This window comes from Pongo abelii, chromosome 19 (genome assembly GCF_028885655.2).
Source record: "Pongo abelii isolate AG06213 chromosome 19, NHGRI_mPonAbe1-v2.0_pri, whole genome shotgun sequence".
NCBI lineage: Eukaryota > Metazoa > Chordata > Mammalia > Primates > Hominidae > Pongo > Pongo abelii.
Genome location: NC_072004.2, coordinates 92155431 through 92175532, shown reverse-complemented (window position 1 = coordinate 92175532; position 20102 = coordinate 92155431). Strand labels below are relative to the sequence as shown.

Genomic DNA, 20102 nt, shown 5'->3' with positions numbered 1-20102 from the left:
GAACTGCAGAAGGCAAACCAATGACAGGGAGGGGGAGGAAAACCAGCTGTAACCATCCAAGTACTAAGGAAGCGCTTAATACAAACAAGAAATAAAATAACTAGGTTAACATCTAAACCCCTAATCAAATCAGATTAAACGATAATGCTTAACGCCCCCATGAGAAATGTCTGACACAAGAAATCAAACCTAATCATAAAAAATGAGGAAGCCTGGGTGGGAAAAATAAAAGATGCAATTAAAGTGCGCTATTAGATATAATTAACGTTTATTTTCATTTCTGGAATGCATTATGATGGGCACTTCAAAGGAGGGAGAACAGATTCCAACTCACCGCCACATTTCCACAAGTTTGAAAGGCAGTGAACATAAACATAAAGGCAACTCCTAAAATAATGATGTTGAAAAGCTTTTTAGATTCCGGGGACATTTTGGCTCAGCTCTGCCGGAGGCAGCAGCCCAGGGCAGTCAGCTCTCCTCCGGGCGAAGCCACTGACAATCCTGGAGAAAGAAATGAGATGGTGAGTGGAGAAGGCAGATGCAGGAGCCAGGCAGCCAAGCTGTCAACTTCCAATTCCTGGATCGGAATCCCAGGTTTAGGGCGAAGTTCTCCCCACCGGCAGTTAGGACATTCCTAAGAAGCGATCCGAGTACGGAAGAGCACAACCCCCGGAGAAGCGCCAAGAACGTATCCGCTCCACGTTGAGGGGCCCACGAAGGGGATTAAAGAGCCAAGGGCGAGCCGCAGCAGCCGGCGCGACCCCGCCCTCCCGGCCTGACTCACTGCGGTCAGGCGACCGGGTCACCTGACCGCAGCCGCGGCGCCGGCCGCTCGGCCCGCTAGGAAACGTAGTCCCGGGTGGCCTGGCACGCGCAAGCGCTCCGCGGGGAGTCCCCACCGCCAGGATGTAAAGCCGACTGAGCTCTCGGGCTCTGGCGAAAGGGGGTTGGGAAGCGGACCCCGGCCAAGAGCAGTCAGGAACTGCTGGACCGGGCCGAGAGACGACGCAGCGGAGTCTGAGGGGGCCGGGGTCACAGGGAGAGGCAAATAAGGGCAGAAGCACTCTTCAGACAGAGATGGGGCTGAGGGCTGAGCAAAAAAGGGGTGTAAACTTGGAATACTGGCATTAAAAAAAGGTGGGGCCCAGATGGGGAGCACCTCCTCTTCCTCCTGCCCAATCGCTATCGTCCGGCCTCCCAGGCGGAAAAAGCGTTTCGCGGGCTTTCCAACTGCCCGCTAATTCCACTCCCCCTCCCTCCAGCCGTGACTCCGCGCTTTCTGGCCCGCCCGCCGGGCTGTGCGCAGGCTCTTCGGGTAGGGGCTGGCCGCGCGGCAAGGACGTTAGAAGACGGGGCGAGGTGGGCCAATCAGAAGATTTCATTTCCGGGTGGCGCGGGCGCCATTTTGTGAGGAGCGATATAAATGGGCGCAGAGGCCGGCTGCCCGCCCAGTTGTTACTCAGGTGCGCTTGTCTGCGGAGCTCGTCCGTGCTGTTCTCTGGCAAGGCCTTCCCCAGTGTCGCCACGCGGAAGGCAACTGCCTAAGAGGCGCGGCGTCGCACCGCCCAGAGCTGAGGACACCGGCGACAGTTCACGGGGCTCCGGGCCGCCACTCAGAGCCATGAGCTACGGCCGCCCCCCTCCCGATGTGGAGGGTATGACCTCCCTCAAGGTGGACAACCTGACCTACCGCACCTCGCCCGACACGCTGAGGCGCGTCTTCGAGAAGTACGGGCGCGTCGGCGACGTGTACATCCCGCGGGACCGCTACACCAAGGAGTCCCGCGGCTTCGCCTTCGTTCGCTTCCACGACAAGCGCGACGCTGAGGACGCTATGGATGCCATGGACGGGGCCGTGCTGGACGGCCGCGAGCTGCGGGTGCAAATGGCGCGCTACGGCCGCCCCCCGGACTCACACCACAGTCGCCGCGGACCGCCACCCCGCAGGTACGGGGGCGGTGGCTACGGACGCCGGAGCCGCAGGTAAAGGGGGCTGAGGGGATCGCCGGAGGCGGGGCGGGGCGCGCGGGAGGCCTGGGCGACCTCACAAAGGTCCGCGGCGAAGCACGTGGTGCGGGCCCGGACGGGGCGGGGGTGCACGCCGCGCCCAGCGACCCTCCGGCCGCCCCGCGAGCTTCCGCCGTCTGCGACCCGGGAGTGGCCGGGGTGTGGGCGGCGCGGGGCGGAGGACCCCGCCTCGCGACTGGGGAAATGGCGTCTGGCGGCGAGATAATGGCGGCCTGGGCGGGAGCGCGCGGGCGGGGCCGGCCCCGCTGCCTGGAATTAACCCCGCTGTGCTTGCTCGTCCCGCCTGCAGCCCTAGGCGGCGTCGCCGCAGCCGATCCCGGAGTCGGAGCCGTTCCAGGTCTCGCAGCCGATCTCGCTACAGCCGCTCGAAGTCTCGGTCCCGCACTCGCTCTCGATCTCGGTCGACCTCCAAGTCCAGATCCGCGCGAAGGTCCAAGTCCAAGTCCTCGTCGGTCTCCAGATCTCGCTCACGGTCCAGGTCCCGATCTCGGTCCAGGAGTCCTCCCCCGGTGTCCAAGAGGGAATCCAAATCCAGGTCGCGATCGAAGAGTCCCCCCAAGTCTCCTGAAGAGGAAGGAGCGGTGTCCTCTTAAGAAAATGGTAATGTCTGGGAATCCGAGACACATAACCGTAATTCATAAATGGGATTTGGGGTAGGTCTTTTTGAGTCGTGTTAATGTAAGAATGACTCCTATCGTTAGGAGTGCTGCTCGGAGGTTACTCACCTTTGGGAGTAATACTGAAGAGAGGGGTCTGCAGAAAGGATGTGTATGAAGCTTAGATAATAATGGCTGTTTCATAAACTGTTTTGAGACCTATTAATGAAAATGACTATTTCTTGCTGTTTTTATCCAACGTCTGCATTTTCCCCCTTTAAAGCTGCGGTCTCCTGTTTGATAAAAGAATATTGGCCAGTATTGCAGATTTTAACTGATTTGGCTGATCCTCCAGGGACCAGTTTCTGTGGGCGTGTATTGGAGCAGGTTTGTCTTTAAATGTTAAAGATGCACTATCCTCTTAGAGAAACAATCAGTTCAACTATTGTTGTACTGACTGGGACTTCATATTCTAATGGATGTGGCAAAAGAATTGCAATAAGAAGCAGTGAACATTTGGAACCCCAAAAGAAAGTTACAGGTATTGCACTGGGTGGGGAAAGGATAGTGTGTCTTTAACTCTTAAATTGTTTGGTCCTATTTTTTAAAAAGGAAAGGGCCCTAAGTAGCTCAGATATTTAAAGTAGTATTCTCAATTACCAAATGTTTCATTTGAAACAATTTATCTTAATGAAATATAGACCAATTCTCTGATTTCAAGTTGTTTTTGTTTGGATACAGCCCTTTTTTTTTTCTTTTTTTTTTTCTTCCCCTTACCTTTCTTCACCTTGGTTATTTGGCCAGGAAATACGTAAATTCAAACTTGTACATGCTGATGGTAGCCTTTGTGAAATTTTCCTAATTGGGCCTTTTAAAAACATGGCTGGGTGGAACATTTCTGTACCCTACTGGTTTGACCAGAGCCTTAGTAAGTACATGCCTGAAAAAAACCATGTGCACTTTAATGGAAGGTAAGCTGAACTTCTTTCTTTTCAAACCTAGATGTATCGGCAAGCAGTGTAAACGGAGGACTTGGGGAAAAAGGACCACATACTCAGTCCATCGAAGAAGAGTCCTTGGAACAAGCAACTGGCTATTGAAAAGGTTATTTTGTAACATTTGTCTAACTTTTTACTTGTTTAAGCTTTGCCTCAGTTGGCAAACTTCATTTTATGTGCCATTTTGTTGCTGTTATTCAAATTTCTTGTAATTTAGTGAGGTGAACGACTTCAGATTTCATTATTGGATTTGGATATTTGAGGTAAAATTTCATTTTGTTATATAGTGCTGACTTTTTTTGTTTGAAATTAAACAGATTGGTAACCTAATTTGTGGCCTCCTGACTTTTAAGGAAAACGTGTGCAGCCATTACACACAGCCTAAAGCTGTCAAGAGATTGACTCAGCATTGCCTTCATTCCTTAAAATTAAAAACCTACAAAAGTTGGTGTAAATTTGTATATGTTATTTACCTTCAGATCTAAATGGTAATCTGAACCCAAATTTGTATAAAGACTTTTCAGGTGAAAAGACTTGATTTTTTGAAAGGATTGTTTATCAAACACAATTCTAATCTCTTCTCTTATGTATTTTTGTGCACTAGGCGCAGTTGTGTAGCAGTTGAGTAATGCTGGTTAGCTGTTAAGGTGGCGTGTTGCAGTGCAGAGTGCTTGGCTGTTTCCTGTTTTCTCCCGATTGCTCCTGTGTAAAGATGCCTTGTCGTGCAGAAACAAATGGCTGTCCAGTTTATTAAAATGCCTGACAACTGCACTTCCAGTCACCCGGGCCTTGCATATAAATAACGGAGCATACAGTGAGCACATCTAGCTGATGATAAATACACCTTTTTTTCCCTCTTCCCCCTAAAAATGGTAAATCTGATCATATCTACATGTATGAACTTAACATGGAAAATGTTAAGGAAGCAAATGGTTGTAACTTTGTAAGTACTTATAACATGGTGTATCTTTTTGCTTATGAATATTCTGTATTATAACCATTGTTTCTGTAGTTTAATTAAAACATTTTCTTGGTGTTAGCTTTTCTCAGAATATGTCTTGGTGATTTTTTCCCCCCATTTATTTGAAGGACCTGTGCAATTCTGTGATTGTGGCTGACTGCATAGGATGGAAGTGGAATGTTCAGTGCCTATCATTTCCTAAGTTAAAGTGGAAATGCCACTTGAACACCTAAAAACAATGCTTTAAGGTGGCACTTTTCTTGAGGTTGTGATACCCCCTTCTCAACCTAATTTATATCCTATTTAATGACTAAGGAACAATCCAAGTACTTGTAATACATATTTTAATTTTCATTTCATATAAGTTAATATAAGTGTTGTCTAGGTGACACCAAAATCCAAGGCAAACAGACTTGACCATCTTCAGACCCACTGCATTCTCAAGCTGAAGTGGGGTCTGCTTATAGTTTGTGTGCCAGGTTGCTCATCAGTATTGACATTGTCCCAGAACAGGTTGTAGGTGTAATTCAGAGACTGTCCTTTGCAAAGGAAATGACCAGCATTTCAACTGTATGTCTCCCTGGAAGGGTAGATTCTGCTATATCTTCTTTGTCTGCATCAAAAGACTCAAGAGGAATACGGACACATTTCATATCCCATTTGTAGAGTAAAGCTTCAAGTGACCAGTCAGCACTAAAAAAAAAATAAATTGTTCTTTTAAAGTCATGCCTTTTCTGTTTTGCTTCAGATATATTTTATTCTTAAATTATGTATTGCATGGGTAGGGTAGAGTAAGGCTTAAGTTACATACAAAACTAAGGGTTATCCATACTTGCCTTCTAACTTGATAAGTAGACCACAATTGGACCTTGGGGTTCTTGTGCATCAAAAAATATATTGTAGCTAAAATGTCTTCAAAATCTGAGGAGAAAAGATTTTATGAATAGACTTTCATATAGCATCACTGGCCAAATGTACTATTGAGCCAAAAAAGCTTACCTTCTGGTTCAAAAAACACATCAGATGCAAGGATAATATCTTGTGGTGGTAGAGCCAGAAGATCCCAAGATATATGACCCCATGTTAGTCCTACCACCTGCAGATGTGGCAGGTTATTCATTTGGCAGCTTTGCCGACAGACTTCCAGACAGTGAGGCAGTTCTGAGCTGTCTGACAGTACTACTACTGCACCACATTTGGCAGCCAAAATTCCTGGAAGGCTCACTCCAGCTCCAATCTAATAAGTTATGAAAGATGGCATTTCACAATTATACTTGGAACTGCAAATAATTGGGAATCTTAGTACTTTTTCATTATATTCTTGCATTTTTAAATAAGCATAGAGTCAGTCTCGGTTTGTGTAAAATGAGTACCATAACAACATTACTATAAACAAAAGTACATTCCTTATGAATCTACTGTGCCAAAGGGTGTAAAAGCTTAACCTTCAATTTCAATATTAAAGGGCCATGTATCGTAACTGGCAGTTAATTGCTATGCACACAAAAGTAGTTTTGGGGCACTTGAGTCCTCTGCCATGATTTTCGGTTTTGTTTGTTTTGATTTTTTTGAGACGGAGTCTTGCTGTGTTCCCCAGGCTGGAGTGCAGTGGTGCAATCTCAGCTCACTGCAACCTCTGCTTCCCGGGTTCCAGTGATTCTCCTGCCTCAGCCTCCTGAGTAGCTGGCCACCAAGCCCAGCTAATTTTTTTTTTTTTTTTTTTTTTTTTTTTGAGACAGTATTTAGCTCTTGTTGCCCAGGCTGGAGTACAATGGTGCAATCTTGGCTCACCACAACGCCCTCCTCCCGGGTTCAAGCAATTCTGCCTCAGCCTCCCAAGTAGCTGGGATTACAGGCGTGCACCACCAAGCCCAGCTAATTTTATATTTCTTTAGTAGAGACGGGGTTTCTCCATGTTGGTCAGGCTGGTCTCGAACTCCCGACCTCAGGTAATCCACCTGTCTCAGCCTCCCAAAGTGCTAGGATTACAGGCGTGAGCCACCGTGCCCAGCCACTTGGCTAGTATTTTGTATTTTTTAGTAGGGACTGGGTTTCACCATGTTGGCCAGGCTGGTCTTGAACTCCTGACCTCAAGTGATCCGCCAGCCTCAGTCTCCCAGCTGGCTGGGATTACAGGCATGAGCCACAGCGCTCAGCCTAATTTTCACTTCTGTTAGCATGTTCTATAGTTGATTGCTTTTCTGTAGCTAAAACCTAATAGGTCTGCAACATGGCTTTCTAATAAAGATTTTCCAGTTGGGCCTTCAAAGTGGCAAGACGCTTTGCAGACCTAAGAAATAATACCAGGGAATGCCTTCATAAGTATTAGCATAAATACAAGCTTCCCATTTTCCAGTTCAAGGAAGGACACAGAATTATTCTGAGTGCCTAGCAGTTACAACTAGGGCCAGAGGTGTGTGCCAAATCCTACCCCTAATTTCATTTACTTGGTGTAGTAAAAGTTAAGAGTGGGATGTCAATATTAAGTTCCTGGTTTGTCTATTTAGCCTTTGGTATTAAGTATGGTGTGAAAGTCTGTTTCTACAAATGTGATAAAATTGGTTTTTCCAAGCCTTCACCAGTCTGAGGCCAGGTAGTGAGGTTAGAAAGAGAATGGGATACATTTTTAAACTAATCTCAACATTTTCAAAAACAGAAAGGGCTACACTACTGTCTGAATGTTTGTGTTCACCCAAAATTCATATGTTCAAATCCTAATTACCCATCTGATGTGGGCCTTGGGAGGCAATTACATAAAGGCAGAGTTCTCATGATTAGTGCTCTTATAAAAGGCCCTGGAGAGTTGCTTTGCTTCTCAAGGTACTTATAAGGCAACTTAAGAATACAGAGGGCACTGTCTGAACCAGAATTCTGGCCCTCACCAGACACTGAACCTGTAAGGACTTTCATCCTGGGACTTCACTGCCTCCAGAATTGAGACACAAATTTCTTTATTTTTATTTTTTTGAGATGCAGTCTCGCTCTGTTGCCCAGGCTGGAGTGCAGTGGCACGATCTCAGCTCACTGCCACCTCCACCTCCTGGGTTCAAGCGATTCTCCTACCTCAGCCTCCTGAGTAGCTGGGACTACAGGCATGTGCCACCAGGCCTGGCTAATTTTTTCTATTTATAGTAGAGATGGGGTTTCACCATGTTGGCCAGGCTGGTCTTGAACTCCTGACCTCAGGCGATCCGCCCACCTTGGCCTCCCAAAGTGCTGGGATTACAGGCATGAGCCACAGCGCACAGCCAGACATAAATTTCTGTTATTTGTAAGCCACCCAGTTTATGGTATTTTGTTACAGCAACCTGAATATAAAAAGCCTGCATGACACTGCTGGGACACCTAAAACAATGGCCGTGGAAGGCAGTTCAGGGGCTTCATCTAGAATAGCGGTCAGCAAACTAAAGGGCTAGAGAGTCAATATTTTAGGCTTTGTGGTTCACCTATCAGCTCTGTCACACTTTTTTCTTAGAGACAGGGTCTCACTATTGTTGACCAGACTGGTATCATCAAACTCCTGGGCTCAAGTCATCTTCCCACCTCAAACTTCCAAAGTACTGGGATTACAGGTGTGAGCCATCACACCCAGTGTCTTCTTTAAAAAACCACTTTTTTTTTTTTTTTTGAGACAGAGTCTCGCTCTGTTGCCCAGGCTGGAGGGCAATGGTGCGATCTTTGCTCACTGCAACCTCCGCCTCCAGGGTTCAAGCAATTCTGCTTCAGCCTCCCGAGTAACTGGGATTATAGGCGTGCACCACCACGCCCGGCTAATTTTTGTATTTTTAGTAGAGACGGGGTTTCACCATGTTGGCCAGGCTGGTCTTGAACTCCTGACCTCAAATGATGAACCTGCCTTGGCCTCCCAAAATGCTGGGATTACAGGCATGAGCCACCGCGCCCAGCCAAAAAACCACTTTTTAAATGAAAAAAAGTTCCAGGATAATCTCTGTACCTTAAGACAAAAACAAAACAACATTCTTAGCTCACAGACCTTACAAACTAGCTAAATTACCCGATTTAAAAATATTTAACAAAAGCTAAAAACAAGCAATATACACATGTAAACAACACATCTGAACATAACCCAGAACTCTGGAAACTTCAGGGGCATTTGTACCTCTAAGATGGCCTTGCCTGGCAGAGATCTTCTGTGAAACCAAAGGTACTGGGCCAGGACCACAGCACAGGGCCAAACATACATTCCATACTGGAGATGCAGGACCTGAAAAGAATGTTTTTGTGTGCCATAAATAATTTAGCTGCTGGAAGTTGGAATCATTTATACAGCAATTTCTGTCAGGCACTGGCATCCATTACAAAAATGGCAGCCCTGTTCACCAATCCACGACCTTTGGGGATATAAAACTGCAATGCAATGTGATAGAAACTCTTGATAGCACTCTTTATTCAACAAGCGCTTCTAGTGTCACAGTACCAGGGATCATTCTTAGACTGGGGATGTAGCTCTCCCTGAGCACATATCCTACTGTAGAGAGAGAGGCAACGAGCAAGCAAATAAGATATTTCTAGTCAGGGGCCGGGCACGGTGGCTCACACCTGTAATCCCAGCACTTTGGGAGGCTGAGGCGGGCGGATCACCTGAAGTCAGGAGTTTGAGACCAGCCTGGCTAACATGGTGAGACCCCTGTCTCTACTAAAAATACAAAAAATTAGCCGGGCGTGGTGGCACGTGCCTGTAATCCCAGCTGAGGCGGGAAAATCGCTTGAACACGGGAGGCGGAGGTTGCAGTGAGCCGAGATTGTGCGACTGCACTCCAGCCTGGGCAACAGAGTGAGACTACTTTTCAAAAAAAAAAAAAAAAAGGCCGGGCGCGGTGGGTCACGCCTGTAATCCCAGCACTTTGGGAGGCCGAGGTGAGTGGATCATGAGGTCAGGAGATCGAGACCATCCTGGCTAACGCGGTGAAACCCCATCTCTACTCTACTAAAAATACAAAAAAATTAGCCGGACATGGTGGTGGGCGCCTGTAGTCCCAGCTGCAGTGAGCAGAGATCGCGCCACTGCACTCCAGCCTGGGCGACAGAGCAAGACTCCAACTCCAAAAAAAAAAAAGGAAAAAGGCTTCTATTCTCACAGGCAATATCATCACCCCCTACATTTAGGAAGAAATGCAAGTGTATTTAAACGTGAAGCCAGCCGGGCGAGGTGGCTCATGCCTGTAATCCCAGCACTTTGGGAGGCCGAGGCGGGTGCATCACCTGAGGTCAGGAGTTCAAGACCAGCTTGGCCAACATGGCAAAACCCCGTCTCTACTAAAAATACAAAAATTAGCCAGGCATGGTGGTGGGCGCCTGTAATCCCAGCTACTTGGGAGGCTGAGGCAGGAGAATCACTTGAACCCGGGAGATGAAGGTTGCAGTGAGCTGAGATCGTGCCACTGCACTCCAGCCTGGGCGACAGAGCGAGACTCCATCTCAAAAAAAACAAAAACAAAAAAACAAAAAAATCCGTGAAGCCAGATTGGGCATGGTGGCCAATGCCTGTAGTCTCAGTTACTTGAAAGGCTGAGGTGGGATGATCACTTGAGCCCGGAGGTTGAGGTTGCAGTGAGCCCACCGCTGCACTCCAGCCTGGGCAATAGAGCGAGCGTCCGGATCAAAAACAAAAAGTAAAGCTGTTTGGAAACAATCAGAAACAGCCTCCACTCCACTCCACTCTTTTTTTTTTTTTTTCTTTTTGACAAGGTCTTGCTCTGTTGCTCATGCCTGAGTGCAGTGGCCTGATCATAGCTCACAGCAGCCTCGACTTCTCGGGCTCAAGCAATCCTCCCACCTCAGCCTCCGGAGTAGCTGGGGCTACAGGCACAAGCCACGATGCCTGACTAATTTTTCTATTTTTTGTAGAGACGTAGTATCACTATATTGCCCAGGCTGGTCTCGAACTCCTGGTCCCAAGCGATCCTCCCGCCTCCGCCTCCCATTTAACTTCTCTAAAGCTGTTTCTTTAGCATGGGACATGCCTCACAGGCTGCTGTTAAAACCAAATGAAATACTGCAACGTGAAAGTGCTTTGAAAAACCGAAGACAGGCAGGGCATGGTGGCTCACTCCTGTAATCCCAGCACTTAGGCAGGCGGGAGGATCACTTGAATCCGGGAGTTGGAGGTTGCAATGAGCTGTGATCGCGCCACTGCGTTCCAGCCTGGGCGCCAGAGCGAGACAGTGTCCCAAAAAAATGAAAAGAAAAAGAATTATTATTGAGAGTTTTGTGGTAGCTGTGAGCTTAGAGGAAGAAGCGAGGTCCAACCCAAGAAACACTTTGGGCACCAAATAAAACTGGAAATCCTGGTCCCAAAACTCACACCAAAGTGAGAGAGAAGGATGAATCAAGAAACCCTTGGACAAGATCAAAAGAAGCATTAGAGGTCAGTCAAGAATGTCACTTTCCTGGCAGGAAAGATTAGATGTGGAGAAAGCCGGCCCGGCGCAGTGGCTCATGCCTGTAATCCTAGTACTTTGGGAGGCCGAGGCAGGAGGATCACTTAAGCTTACAGTTCGAGACCAGCCTGACCAACATAGTGACCAGGGTCACTTCTTGGTAGGGTCTCCAAAATTCTTACTGAGAGCCATTTAATGCACCGAAGGGCTTCATATCCTACGTTTTTGCTCCGGGGGCCAAGCTAAAGCAGGAAGCTGCGCAGCTGAGCGTCCGCACCCCCGGTCCCTCAGGACCCCAGCCAAGTCAGCTCCTGAGAACCGCTCCTGACCTCAGGCGCCTCCCGGCCGGTGCTGCTACACGCACCTGCGGGACGTGGACCTCCAGGACGGCCCCGTCGGCCCCCGGGCCCGGCTCCTCCGAGAATCGAAAGCGCTGGGTCCGGACCCCCTGTCCTCGGAAATCGTGCTCGCCCAGTGGGGCGCCGTTGGGCCCCGGGCAGGCGGGGGACCGCGGAAGGCTCCGGGCCGCCAGACTGCGCGAGCGGGGAGCCCCGGGTCACGTGGCTGTAGCACCTGACGGCAAGAAGGGGACAGCCCGGCTCTGGTGATAACCCTGCCGCGCTGCGAGCGAAGAAAGCCCGGAGCAAGGCGAAAGAGACTCACACGCGCAAGCCTGGCAACCGGCGGCTCTCGCGACCGGAAGTGATGGGCACAGCGGCAGCGCGGGAGGGCGGGGCGGGGCGGGGCGGGGCGGTGACGCAGCCGACGTGACCTTCCCAACATGGCGGAGGCCCGCCGAGTGTGAAGGCGGACCCCAGGGGAGCCGAAGCCAATGGAAGACCGCGAGAGGCGTGGGGGCGGGGAAGACGGCGGCCGCTTGCCCAACCCGAGGCTCGGGAGGTGGCTGGGGAGTGAATTTTCTGGAAGGCGACTTTAAAGGCGCCGGGACGGAGCGAAGGGCGTTTGGGTGCTGCCGTCGCCGCCGCCCAGGCCGGGGAGGGGTGCGTTAGTGTCAGGAAGCGGGCTGCGCCGAGGTCGTAGCGGAACCAGCTGGCGACCCCGCAGAATGAACCACAAGAGCAAGAAGCGCATCCGCGAAGCCAAGCGGAGTGCGCGGCCAGAGCTCAAGGACTCGCTGGATTGGACCCGGCACAACTACTACGAGAGCTTCTCTCTGAGCCCGGCGGCCGTGGCGGTGAGCGGGTCGGGCGGGGGTGGCCAGGCCGGGCATCGGCACCTCCAGCCGCTGCGCACTTTTCTCTGGGCCCGGGGCTGCCCTCGCCCCGAGCGCCCGGGACCTCGTAGAGGCTCACCCGCACCCCGCGGAGTTTGGGGTCCCCGAGGCGCGGATTCCGGGGCGGGCCTGCTTCCTCCCACGCTGTGGCCGCCCGTCTGATCCGGCGGACGACGGGAGTCCCACGCCTGTGGCGCTCTCAACTAGGAGGCCGGTCGTCCCTGACTCCTTTGGGCGGCGGGTCCCCTAGGGGACCGGGCTGTCAAGGCTCATGGGGGGTGGCTCTAGGAACGACGTGGCCTCACGCACGCGCCCTCCCCCCATCCCGGAGGAGCCAGACGAGAGTCAACTTCCTTCGGTTTGCCATTACCAGTTGGCCTTGGGGACACCCTTATCTGCCACTGGACTTTTTTTTTTTTTTTTTTTTTTTTTAACTGGACAGGTCTTTTTTAATTCCCTCAGGATAACGTGGAAAGGGCAGATGCTTTACAGCTGTCTGTGGAAGAATTTGTGGAGCGGTATGAAAGACCTTACAAGCCCGTGGTTTTGTTGAATGCGCAAGAGGGCTGGTCTGCGCAGGAGAAATGGACTCTGGAGCGCCTAAAAAGGAAATATCGGAACCAGAAGTTCAAGTGTGGTGAGGATAACGATGGCTACTCAGTGAAGATGAAGATGAAATACTACATCGAGTACATGGAGAGCACTCGAGATGACAGTCCCCTTTACATCTTTGACAGCAGCTATGGTGAACACCCTAAAAGAAGGAAACTTTTGGAAGACTACAAGGTGCCGAAGTTTTTCACTGATGACCTTTTCCAGTATGCTGGGGAGAAGCGCAGGCCCCCTTACAGGTAAAGTATTTTGCAGCTAAGTGCTTAAAATCCTTTTCTTTCTTCTTCTTCTTTTTTTTTTTTTTTTTTTGAGACGGAGTTCACTCTTGTTGCCCAGGCTGCAGTGCAGTGGTGCGATCTCGGCTCACGGCAACCTCCATCTCCCGAGTTCAAGCGATTCTCCTGCCTCAGCCTCCTGAGTAACTGGGATTACAGGCATGCGCCACCACGCCCAGCTAATTTTGTATTTTTAATAGAGACGGGGTTTCACCATGTTGGTCAGGCTGGTCTCGAACTCCCAACTTCAGGTGATCTGCCTGCCTCGGGCCTCCCACAGTGCTGCGATTGCAGGTGTGAGCCACCGCGCCCGGCCTGTGGTTAAAATCTTATCTACAATAGCATTTGCTCGCTGAGTTCAGTTGGTAATCTTTTTTCGAAACAGTGAGTACTCCCTCAGCTGTACATTGAACTCACTTAGGGGGCTCCTGAGGAATGCCTGGGCCCTACTGGGGAGACTGATTTAATTCGGGTGATGCCTGGGCATCAGAATTTCTGAAAGCTCTTCAGGTGACTTGAATGTGCAGCTAAAGTTGAACCACTGATCTCTAAGGAATGTTTTAATAAAGTCCAGCAATGAACCACATTAGTGATTTTTCTTTTCTTTTTTTTTTTCTTTATTGAGATGGAGTCTCTCTCTGTCGCCCAGGCTGGAGTGCAGTGGCGCAATCTCGGCTCACTGCAGCCTCTGCCTCCCGGGTTCAAGCAATCCTCCTGTCTCAGCCTCCTGAGTAGCTAGGATTACAGGTGCCCACCACCACACCCGGCTAATTTTTGTATTTTTAGTAGAGATGGGGTTTTACCTTATTGGTCAGGCTGGTCTCGAACTCCTGACCTCAGGTGATGCACCCACCTCCGCCTCCCAAAGTGCTGGGATTACAGACGTGAGCTACCGCCCCAGCTGATTTTTCTTATTTTGTTAGGAATCAGTCCATGAACAACGCACTCAGTGTTTCTGTGTACCAGAATTTATATAATATCTGAAATAAAGATGATATATCGCATACAATTAAAACCTGGCCAGGTGCGGTGGCTCAACCCTGTTATTCCAGCACTTTGGGAGGCCGAGGCAGGTGATCACTTGAGGCCAGGAGTTCGAGACCAGCCTAGGCAACATGGTGAAACCCCGTCTCTACTAAAAATACAAAAATTAGCCAGGCGTGGTGGCGTGCGTCTGTAATCCCAGCTACTCAGGAGGCTAAGGCAGGAGAATCACATGAACCTGGGGAAGCAGAGGTTGCTGTCATCCAAGATCACACCACTGCATTCCAGCCTGGGTGATAGAGCAAGACTCTCAAAAAAAAAAGAAAAACTAAAAATTTATTGTTTTGTGTGGTATGTGTGTAACTAAATTACACTTCACATCTTGGATATCTCCATTCTGTAGGTGGTTTGTGATGGGGCCACCACGCTCTGGAACTGGGATTCACATCGACCCTCTGGGAACCAGTGCCTGGAATGCCTTAGTTCAGGGCCACAAGCGCTGGTGCCTGTTTCCTACTAGCACTCCCAGGGAACTCATCAAGGTGACCCGAGACGAAGGAGGGAACCAGCAAGACGAAGCTATTACCTGGTTTAATGTTATTTATCCCCGGACACAGCTTCCAACCTGGCCACCTGAATTCAAACCCCTGGAAATCTTACAAAAACCAGGAGAGACTGTCTTTGTACCAGGTATAGATGAACTGGAAGAAAGTACATTCTTTCCCGGGCGCGGTGGTTCACGCCTGTAATCCCAGCACTTTGGGAGGCCGAGGCGGGCAGATCACAAGGTCAGGAGATCGAGACCATCCTGGCTAACACGGTGAAACCCCGTCTCTACTAAAAATACAAAAAAATTAGCCGGGCGTGGTGGTGGGCGCCTGTAGTCCCAGCCACTCGGGAGGCTGAGGCAGGAGAATGACGTGAACCCAGGAGGCGGAGGTTGCAGTGAGCCGAGATCGCCCCACTGCACTCCAGCCCTGGCGACGGAGCGAGAACTCCATCTCAAAAAAAAAAAGAAAGTACATTCTTTGATTTCAATATTTTGTCATTTTGGAGCAGAACTGTTAGAGAATGAGTCCAAAAAATCCTTTGGATGCTGCCTGGTAAATGAACTGGTACTCACCTCTGACAGTAACATGTAGCTATAGTGTCACATACTTTGGGAGCTCTTGTTCACATATTATATGGCTATAAAACCTGATAAACTGTATGTAGGCCGGGTGTGGTGGCTCACACCTGTCATATCAGCACTTTGGGAGGCCGAAGTGGGTGGATCACTTGAGGTCAGGAATTCAAGATCAGCCTGGCCAACATGGTGAATCCCTGTCTCTACTAATAATACAAAAATGAATCAGGCATGGTAGCGGGCGCCTGTAATCCCAGCTACTCAGGAGCCTGAGGCAGGAGAATCACTTGAACCCGGAAGAGGAGGCTGCAGTGAGCTGAGATTGTGTCACTGCACTCCAGCCTGGGTGACAGAGCAAAACTCCATTTCAAAAAAAAAAAACTGTATGTAAAGATACAACTTTTCTTTGTTTGCAGTAGTTACCTATTGTCTTTGTATATGTGTAGTGGCTTGTTTGGTTTCTGTAAATTGGGGTTTAATTCTTTTTTTTTTTTTTTTTTGAGACCGAGTCTCGCTCTGTCACCCAGGCTGGAGCACAATGGCACAATCTCGGCCCACTACAACCTCCGCCTCCCAGGTTCAAGCGATTCTCTTGTCTCAGCCTCCCAAGTAGCTGGGAATACAGGCGCATGCCGCCACACCCAGCTAATTTTTTGTATTTTAGTAGAGATGGGGTTTCATCGTGTTGCCCAGGCTGGTCTTGAACTCTTGAGCTCAGGCAACCCACCGTCTTGGCCTCCCAAAGTGCTAGGATTACAGGCGTGAGCCACCACCCCCGGCCAGGGTTTAATTCTGTAAATTGAGTTGGAGGTCTCACTGTTACCCAGGCTGGCCTACTTGGTTCAAACAAGCCTCCTGCCTCAGCCTCCCAAAGTGCTGGGATTATAGGTGTGAACCACCAAGCCCAGCCTAAATTGAGTTTTTGATGCAGTATAGCGTTGTCCTGGTTGAGTCAGGAAGTCCCACACCAGACAACTGCACTTTGATAAGTGAAGGAAAGTAAGCGTATTTAAAGTAGGTGTCCTCTTCCTAGAGGCTGAAGAACTTTATGCTTTTGCACTTTGGTCACAGCTTTGGATTAACAGGAGTAAACAAACTTTTCCTATAAGGGGCCGGGGAGTAAATATTTTAGGTAAGCCAGACTGTCACAGCTGCTCAACTCTGTCCTTGTAGCTGGAAAGCAGCCCTAGACAATCCGTCACCAGATGGGCGTGGCTGTGCTCCGATAAAACTTGATTTACACAAACAAGTTGTTTGCAATCCCTGGATCAGAAGGAACGTTTACTACCCTGTATCATGTCTCTGTAGGCTCTCCCTTATGGATAGGAGTTCCCAGTTTCTGGTGTGTGTATTATACAGTAATTAGGTATAGGATCAAACCTTGTTTAACTGTTTATTTGTCGGATTTCAGGAGGCTGGTGGCATGTTGTCCTCAATCTTGACACCACTATCGCCATCACCCAAAATTTTGCCAGCAGCACCAACTTCCCTGTGGTATGGCACAAGACGGTAAGAGGGAGACCAAAGTTATCAAGGAAATGGTATAGGTGAGAGTCATTTTTTTTTTATTTCTGCTTGGTTTCAATTTCGACCCCAGAGATAAAATGGCTAGTCCACTGCTGCGATGCTGTGTGCTGATCGTAGACAGGCCTGGGCAAAGCTGGGGCTGCCGACCCTCTGGGTAGAGGAGAGAGGGGCCAAGGTCAGGGCGAGTCCTCAGGGTGTTTGCCAGCCTCGAGGTGGCAGGGTGAGACTCTGCATGTTGAATCGAAGCCACTCAGTCAAGACGTCATAATTGGGATTGTTTCTCGTTTTGTTTTGTGTTTTGTTTTTCAAAGCTAGCGCTAGTTAAAATCATTTTATTTGGGTTTTATTTGGGTTGTTTCTTTTTCTTACCTAGAAGCATTATTCCCATTTGAACTTAATACCTTCAGTTCTTGTGAGTGAGGTGACTGCCCTGGAGACTTAGCTCCTCTGTTTATCCACAGAACAGATACAGCACGGGCAGCGGCAGTGCAAGCCACCCACAGCCACCCCGTGCCACTGTGTCCCAACCCTGACCTGGAGGGACCAGCTCTCGGGGTAAGAGAGGGATTCTGGCTTGTTCCATGCTCAGCCTCCCTGCTGAGAGGGCCAGTAAGGGTGGTGGCTTCTGTTCTCCCTGGACTGTTGGGCATCTGAGGCCCACTTACCCCGCCCCAGAGGCCACTGCGTGCTGCGATTTGGTCACACCGCAGGCCTTATTATACAACAGGTCTTTTGTCACTGATTACAGTGGTTGCCAGATGAGGTTTCTGAAGGGGAGGGCTGCTGCTCTTCAGTTCAGTTTTACGCTCCCAGTGAGGGGGGACCATCTCTGTTACTTGACACTTCGTATTTCTTACAAATCTAATTGTTTCTACTCTTAGAATCTAACCAATGCAACTCTGATCATTATGTGCTGTGCTGTGGAAAGGAAAGATTTTTTAAAAATCGGCTGGGAAAGGTTCAGGAAGTAAAACTAGGAAGAGGAACTTTTTCTCCTAAGGGAATAAAACTAAGACTAACTTAAGGAAAATTGTGCCTCGTGTATTGGTGGCATGGCTGGCTCGTTTGTGCAGGTGGTAGTAAATTGTGTGTAGTTAGTATAGTTTTCCTTGCAGAAAAACATGGGCACCGTATTGGGTTTCTCTTGTTCCCAGCCTGGGGTTTTGTCCTCACCATTGTACAGTAGCCATTCTGAACGGACACACCTGGCATTCCCAGGTGTTTCTGAGAGACACAGGCCTCAACTCTGAGTGAGTCCTTGTGAGTGGGTATGGCTGTCAGTGCACTGAGAACAACACTTCTTGCCTCTCAGGATCTTGAAGCAAGAGCACCCCGAGTTGGCAGTCCTGGCAGACTCGGTTGACCTTCAGGAGTCCACAGGGATAGCTTCCGACAGCTCCAGCGACTCTTCCAGCTCCTCCAGCTCCAGTTCGTCAGACTCCGACTCAGAGGTGAGGCCTTGCTCTCTGGCTGGCTCCTGGAGCCTCCAAGGCTCGTGTAACTCAGTCATAACCAAGTGTGACTCTTCCTTCTCCTATCCAGAAGGATATGAAAGTTTTTCCACCTTGTTCTAAGGGTTACACAGTTGTCACCATTCCTGCTGAGTGGTGTATCTTGCCCATTTTACAGCTTCGCACATGTGCATGAATTGTTTTTTTTGTTTGTTTGTTTGGAGACTGAGTCTTGCTCTTGTTGCCCAGGCTGGGGTGCAGTGGCGCGATCTCGGCTCACTGTAACCTCTGCCTCCCAAGTTCAAGCAATTCTCCTGCCTCATCCTCCCTGGTAGCTGGGATTACAGGCGCATGCCACCACACCCAGCTAATTTTTTGTATTTTTAGTAGAGACTATAAACTCTATATGCTTTAGTAGGGCTTCACTATGTTGGCCAGGCTGGTCTCGAACTCCTGACCTCAGCCACCCGCCTCAGCCTCCCAAAGTGCTGGGATTACAGGCATGAGCCACCGCACCTGGCTAAGAGTTGTTAAAATAGCCTTGAGGTATTGGGTATTTGGGGATTTAGGGAAGTAAATGGCTCAAGATGAAGCAGCAGTGTCAGATTTCAAACTCATCCTTCTGACCTCAAAGCTCATATGAAGAATTTCCCCAATGGATGGTGAATTGTAAGCCTGGAAATTCAGCAAATCCAGTAACCTTAAACTTGAAGCTGACAGTAATACTGGGTGAGAGGGCCCTGCACCTTTAACAGATGAAATTTCTATCTCAGCCTGGCGCAGTGACTCAAGCCTGTTAACCCAACACTTTGGGAGGCCAAAGTGAGTAGATTACTTGATGTCGGGAGTTCAAGACCAGCCTGGCCAACATGATGAAATCCCATGTCTACTAAAAATACAAAAATTAGTTGGGCCTGGTGGTGCACACCTGTAATCCCAGCTACTCAGGAGGCTGAGGCGGGAGAATCGCTTGAACCCAGGAGGCGAAGGCTACAGTGAGCCAAGATCATACCACTGCCCTCCAGCCTGGGCGACAGAGTAAGACTTTGTCTCGAAAAAAAAAAATTCTGTCTTTTCACATAGTCTACTGATCGAGTCTTTTCTCGTCAGGCGGGGAACGGGCTCTGGGAGTGTTCAGTGCTGTACCTACTTCTTTCATATATCAAGCTCTGTTGGTAGAGTGAAATCTTATAATGTACTTTCAGAATTCTGACTAAAATATTTTTATAATGGGTATCCTATTCAGACAAATAACCGCACCGTTAAGAGAACAGTGGAGGGATACTTGGCCTCTGAGGGAAGTTTGAAATTCCTAGGGAGCCGGGAACATCCAAGGAGGTGGCTATGAAGGCTGCATGTGGAGCTGTCATAATGACTGCTTTGCATCTGGGAGACAGTGACCAATATGTGTGCTGTCTCCCGAGGTCAGAGGTTTGTTTCATGAAGAAGTGGGTTGCATCCAGGTTGACTCCTTGTTTTCTCTCCTCCTGTGTCCAGTGCGAGTCTGGATCCGAGGGCGATGGGACAGTGCACCGCAGGAAGAAGAGGAGGACGTGCAGCATGGTGGGAAACGGGGACACCACCTCCCAGGACGACTGTGTCAGCAAAGAGCGCAGCTCCTCCAGGTGACCCAGCAAGGCTGTTGTCTGTATGGAAGGACACGCTCGCGGCGAGGGCAGGGCCTGGGGAGGGTGGCCTGTCCAGTCCTGCAGACAAGGGGAGGCCTGACAGAGCCCAAGAATGAGGACGCCCTCGGCACGGGAACCCATTCACTTAGCGTTTGCTCCAGTAGCTTTCCCTCTGCTACCGATGCAGATAAACGCGGCTTGTTTTACTCAGAAAGGCAAGAGAATGTGAATAGTGCCAAGAAAACCCTTTACATTATTTAATAAAAATTGAATCCATTTTC

The 20102-nt window shown here is 49.4% G+C and overlaps 4 protein-coding genes across 20 annotated transcripts in view; 2 read left to right on the top strand and 2 right to left on the bottom strand.

Annotated features, from left to right (window-relative positions):
- Positions 1-1902, bottom strand: part of MFSD11 (major facilitator superfamily domain containing 11) — a 123301-nt gene extending 121399 nt beyond the window's left edge. For 5 of the 10 annotated variants that reach the window (XR_010137884.1, XR_010137885.1, XR_010137886.1 and 2 more), the window contains exons 1-2: positions 618-809; positions 335-501 (exon numbers count right to left, since the gene is read on the bottom strand). Coding sequence is in view for 5 of the 10 variants with exons in the window: in XM_063717844.1 (XP_063573914.1) it covers positions 335-430 (96 nt within the window). In the remaining 5 variants the exon portion in view is untranslated. 10 annotated transcript variants of the gene reach the window in all.
- SRSF2 (serine and arginine rich splicing factor 2) lies at positions 1305-4674 on the top strand. 3 transcript variants are annotated; one of them, XR_008515191.2, is made up of 5 exons: positions 1305-1983; positions 2318-2628; positions 2908-3011; positions 3627-3728; positions 4227-4674. XR_008515191.2 is itself a non-coding variant. In XM_009252071.3 (3 exons), exons 1-2 carry the CDS (start codon positions 1424-1426, stop codon positions 2619-2621), a joined length of 864 nt encoding a protein of 287 aa, XP_009250346.3. In that variant the 5' UTR covers positions 1305-1423; the 3' UTR covers positions 2622-2628; positions 3627-4674. The 3 variants fall into 3 exon arrangements, 1 of the variants encoding a protein (XP_009250346.3); XR_008515190.2 differs by lacking the exon at positions 2908-3011; XM_009252071.3 differs by lacking the exon at positions 2908-3011 and having other exon boundaries at positions 3627-4674.
- On the bottom strand, positions 4228-11710 carry METTL23 (methyltransferase 23, arginine). 5 transcript variants are annotated; one of them, XM_054535765.2, is made up of 5 exons: positions 11648-11710; positions 8704-8808; positions 5583-5820; positions 5420-5504; positions 4228-5276 (listed from the first exon to the last, which is right to left on the bottom strand). In XM_054535765.2, the coding sequence occupies exons 2-5, from the start codon at positions 8785-8787 to the stop codon at positions 5111-5113; spliced, it is 573 nt and encodes a 190-aa protein (XP_054391740.1). In that variant the 5' UTR covers positions 8788-8808; positions 11648-11710; the 3' UTR covers positions 4228-5110. The 5 variants fall into 5 exon arrangements, with proteins under 5 accessions (XP_054391740.1, XP_009250347.1, XP_054391741.1 ...); XM_009252072.4 differs by lacking the exon at positions 11648-11710 and adding an exon at positions 11349-11565; XM_054535766.2 differs by lacking the exon at positions 8704-8808 and having other exon boundaries at positions 11648-11670.
- A 147-nt stretch (positions 11711-11857) lies between these two features.
- Positions 11858-20102, top strand: JMJD6 (jumonji domain containing 6, arginine demethylase and lysine hydroxylase). Of its 2 annotated transcripts, none has more exons than XM_063717908.1 (6): positions 11858-12179; positions 12681-13069; positions 14493-14779; positions 16627-16762; positions 17204-17297; positions 18055-18193. In XM_063717908.1, the coding sequence occupies exons 1-6, from the start codon at positions 12051-12053 to the stop codon at positions 18103-18105; spliced, it is 1086 nt and encodes a 361-aa protein (XP_063573978.1). In that variant the 5' UTR covers positions 11858-12050; the 3' UTR covers positions 18106-18193.

Bases quoted from the DNA above. Each gene is read 5' to 3' on its own strand.
- SRSF2 (XM_009252071.3), top strand. From the start codon at position 1,424: ATGGGCGCAGAGGCCGGCTGCCCGCCCAGTTGTTACTCAGGTGCGCTT. The intron at 1,984-2,317 runs GTAAAGGGGGCT...TCCCGCCTGCAG, and splicing joins TACGGACGCCGGAGCCGCAG to CCCTAGGCGGCGTCGCCGCA.
- METTL23 (XM_054535765.2), bottom strand. From the start codon at position 8,787: ATGTATGTTTGGCCCTGTGCTGTGGTCCTGGCCCAGTACCTTTGGTTT. The intron at 5,821-8,703 runs GTACAAATGCCC...ATAACTTATTAG, and splicing joins CAGGCAAGGCCATCTTAGAG to ATTGGAGCTGGAGTGAGCCT. The intron at 5,505-5,582 runs GTAAGCTTTTTT...TTTTCTCCTCAG, and splicing joins TGTGTTTTTTGAACCAGAAG to ATTTTGAAGACATTTTAGCT.
- JMJD6 (XM_063717908.1), top strand. From the start codon at position 12,051: ATGAACCACAAGAGCAAGAAGCGCATCCGCGAAGCCAAGCGGAGTGCG. The intron at 13,070-14,492 runs GTAAAGTATTTT...TCCATTCTGTAG, and splicing joins AAGCGCAGGCCCCCTTACAG to GTGGTTTGTGATGGGGCCAC. The intron at 14,780-16,626 runs GTATAGATGAAC...GTCGGATTTCAG, and splicing joins AGAGACTGTCTTTGTACCAG to GAGGCTGGTGGCATGTTGTC.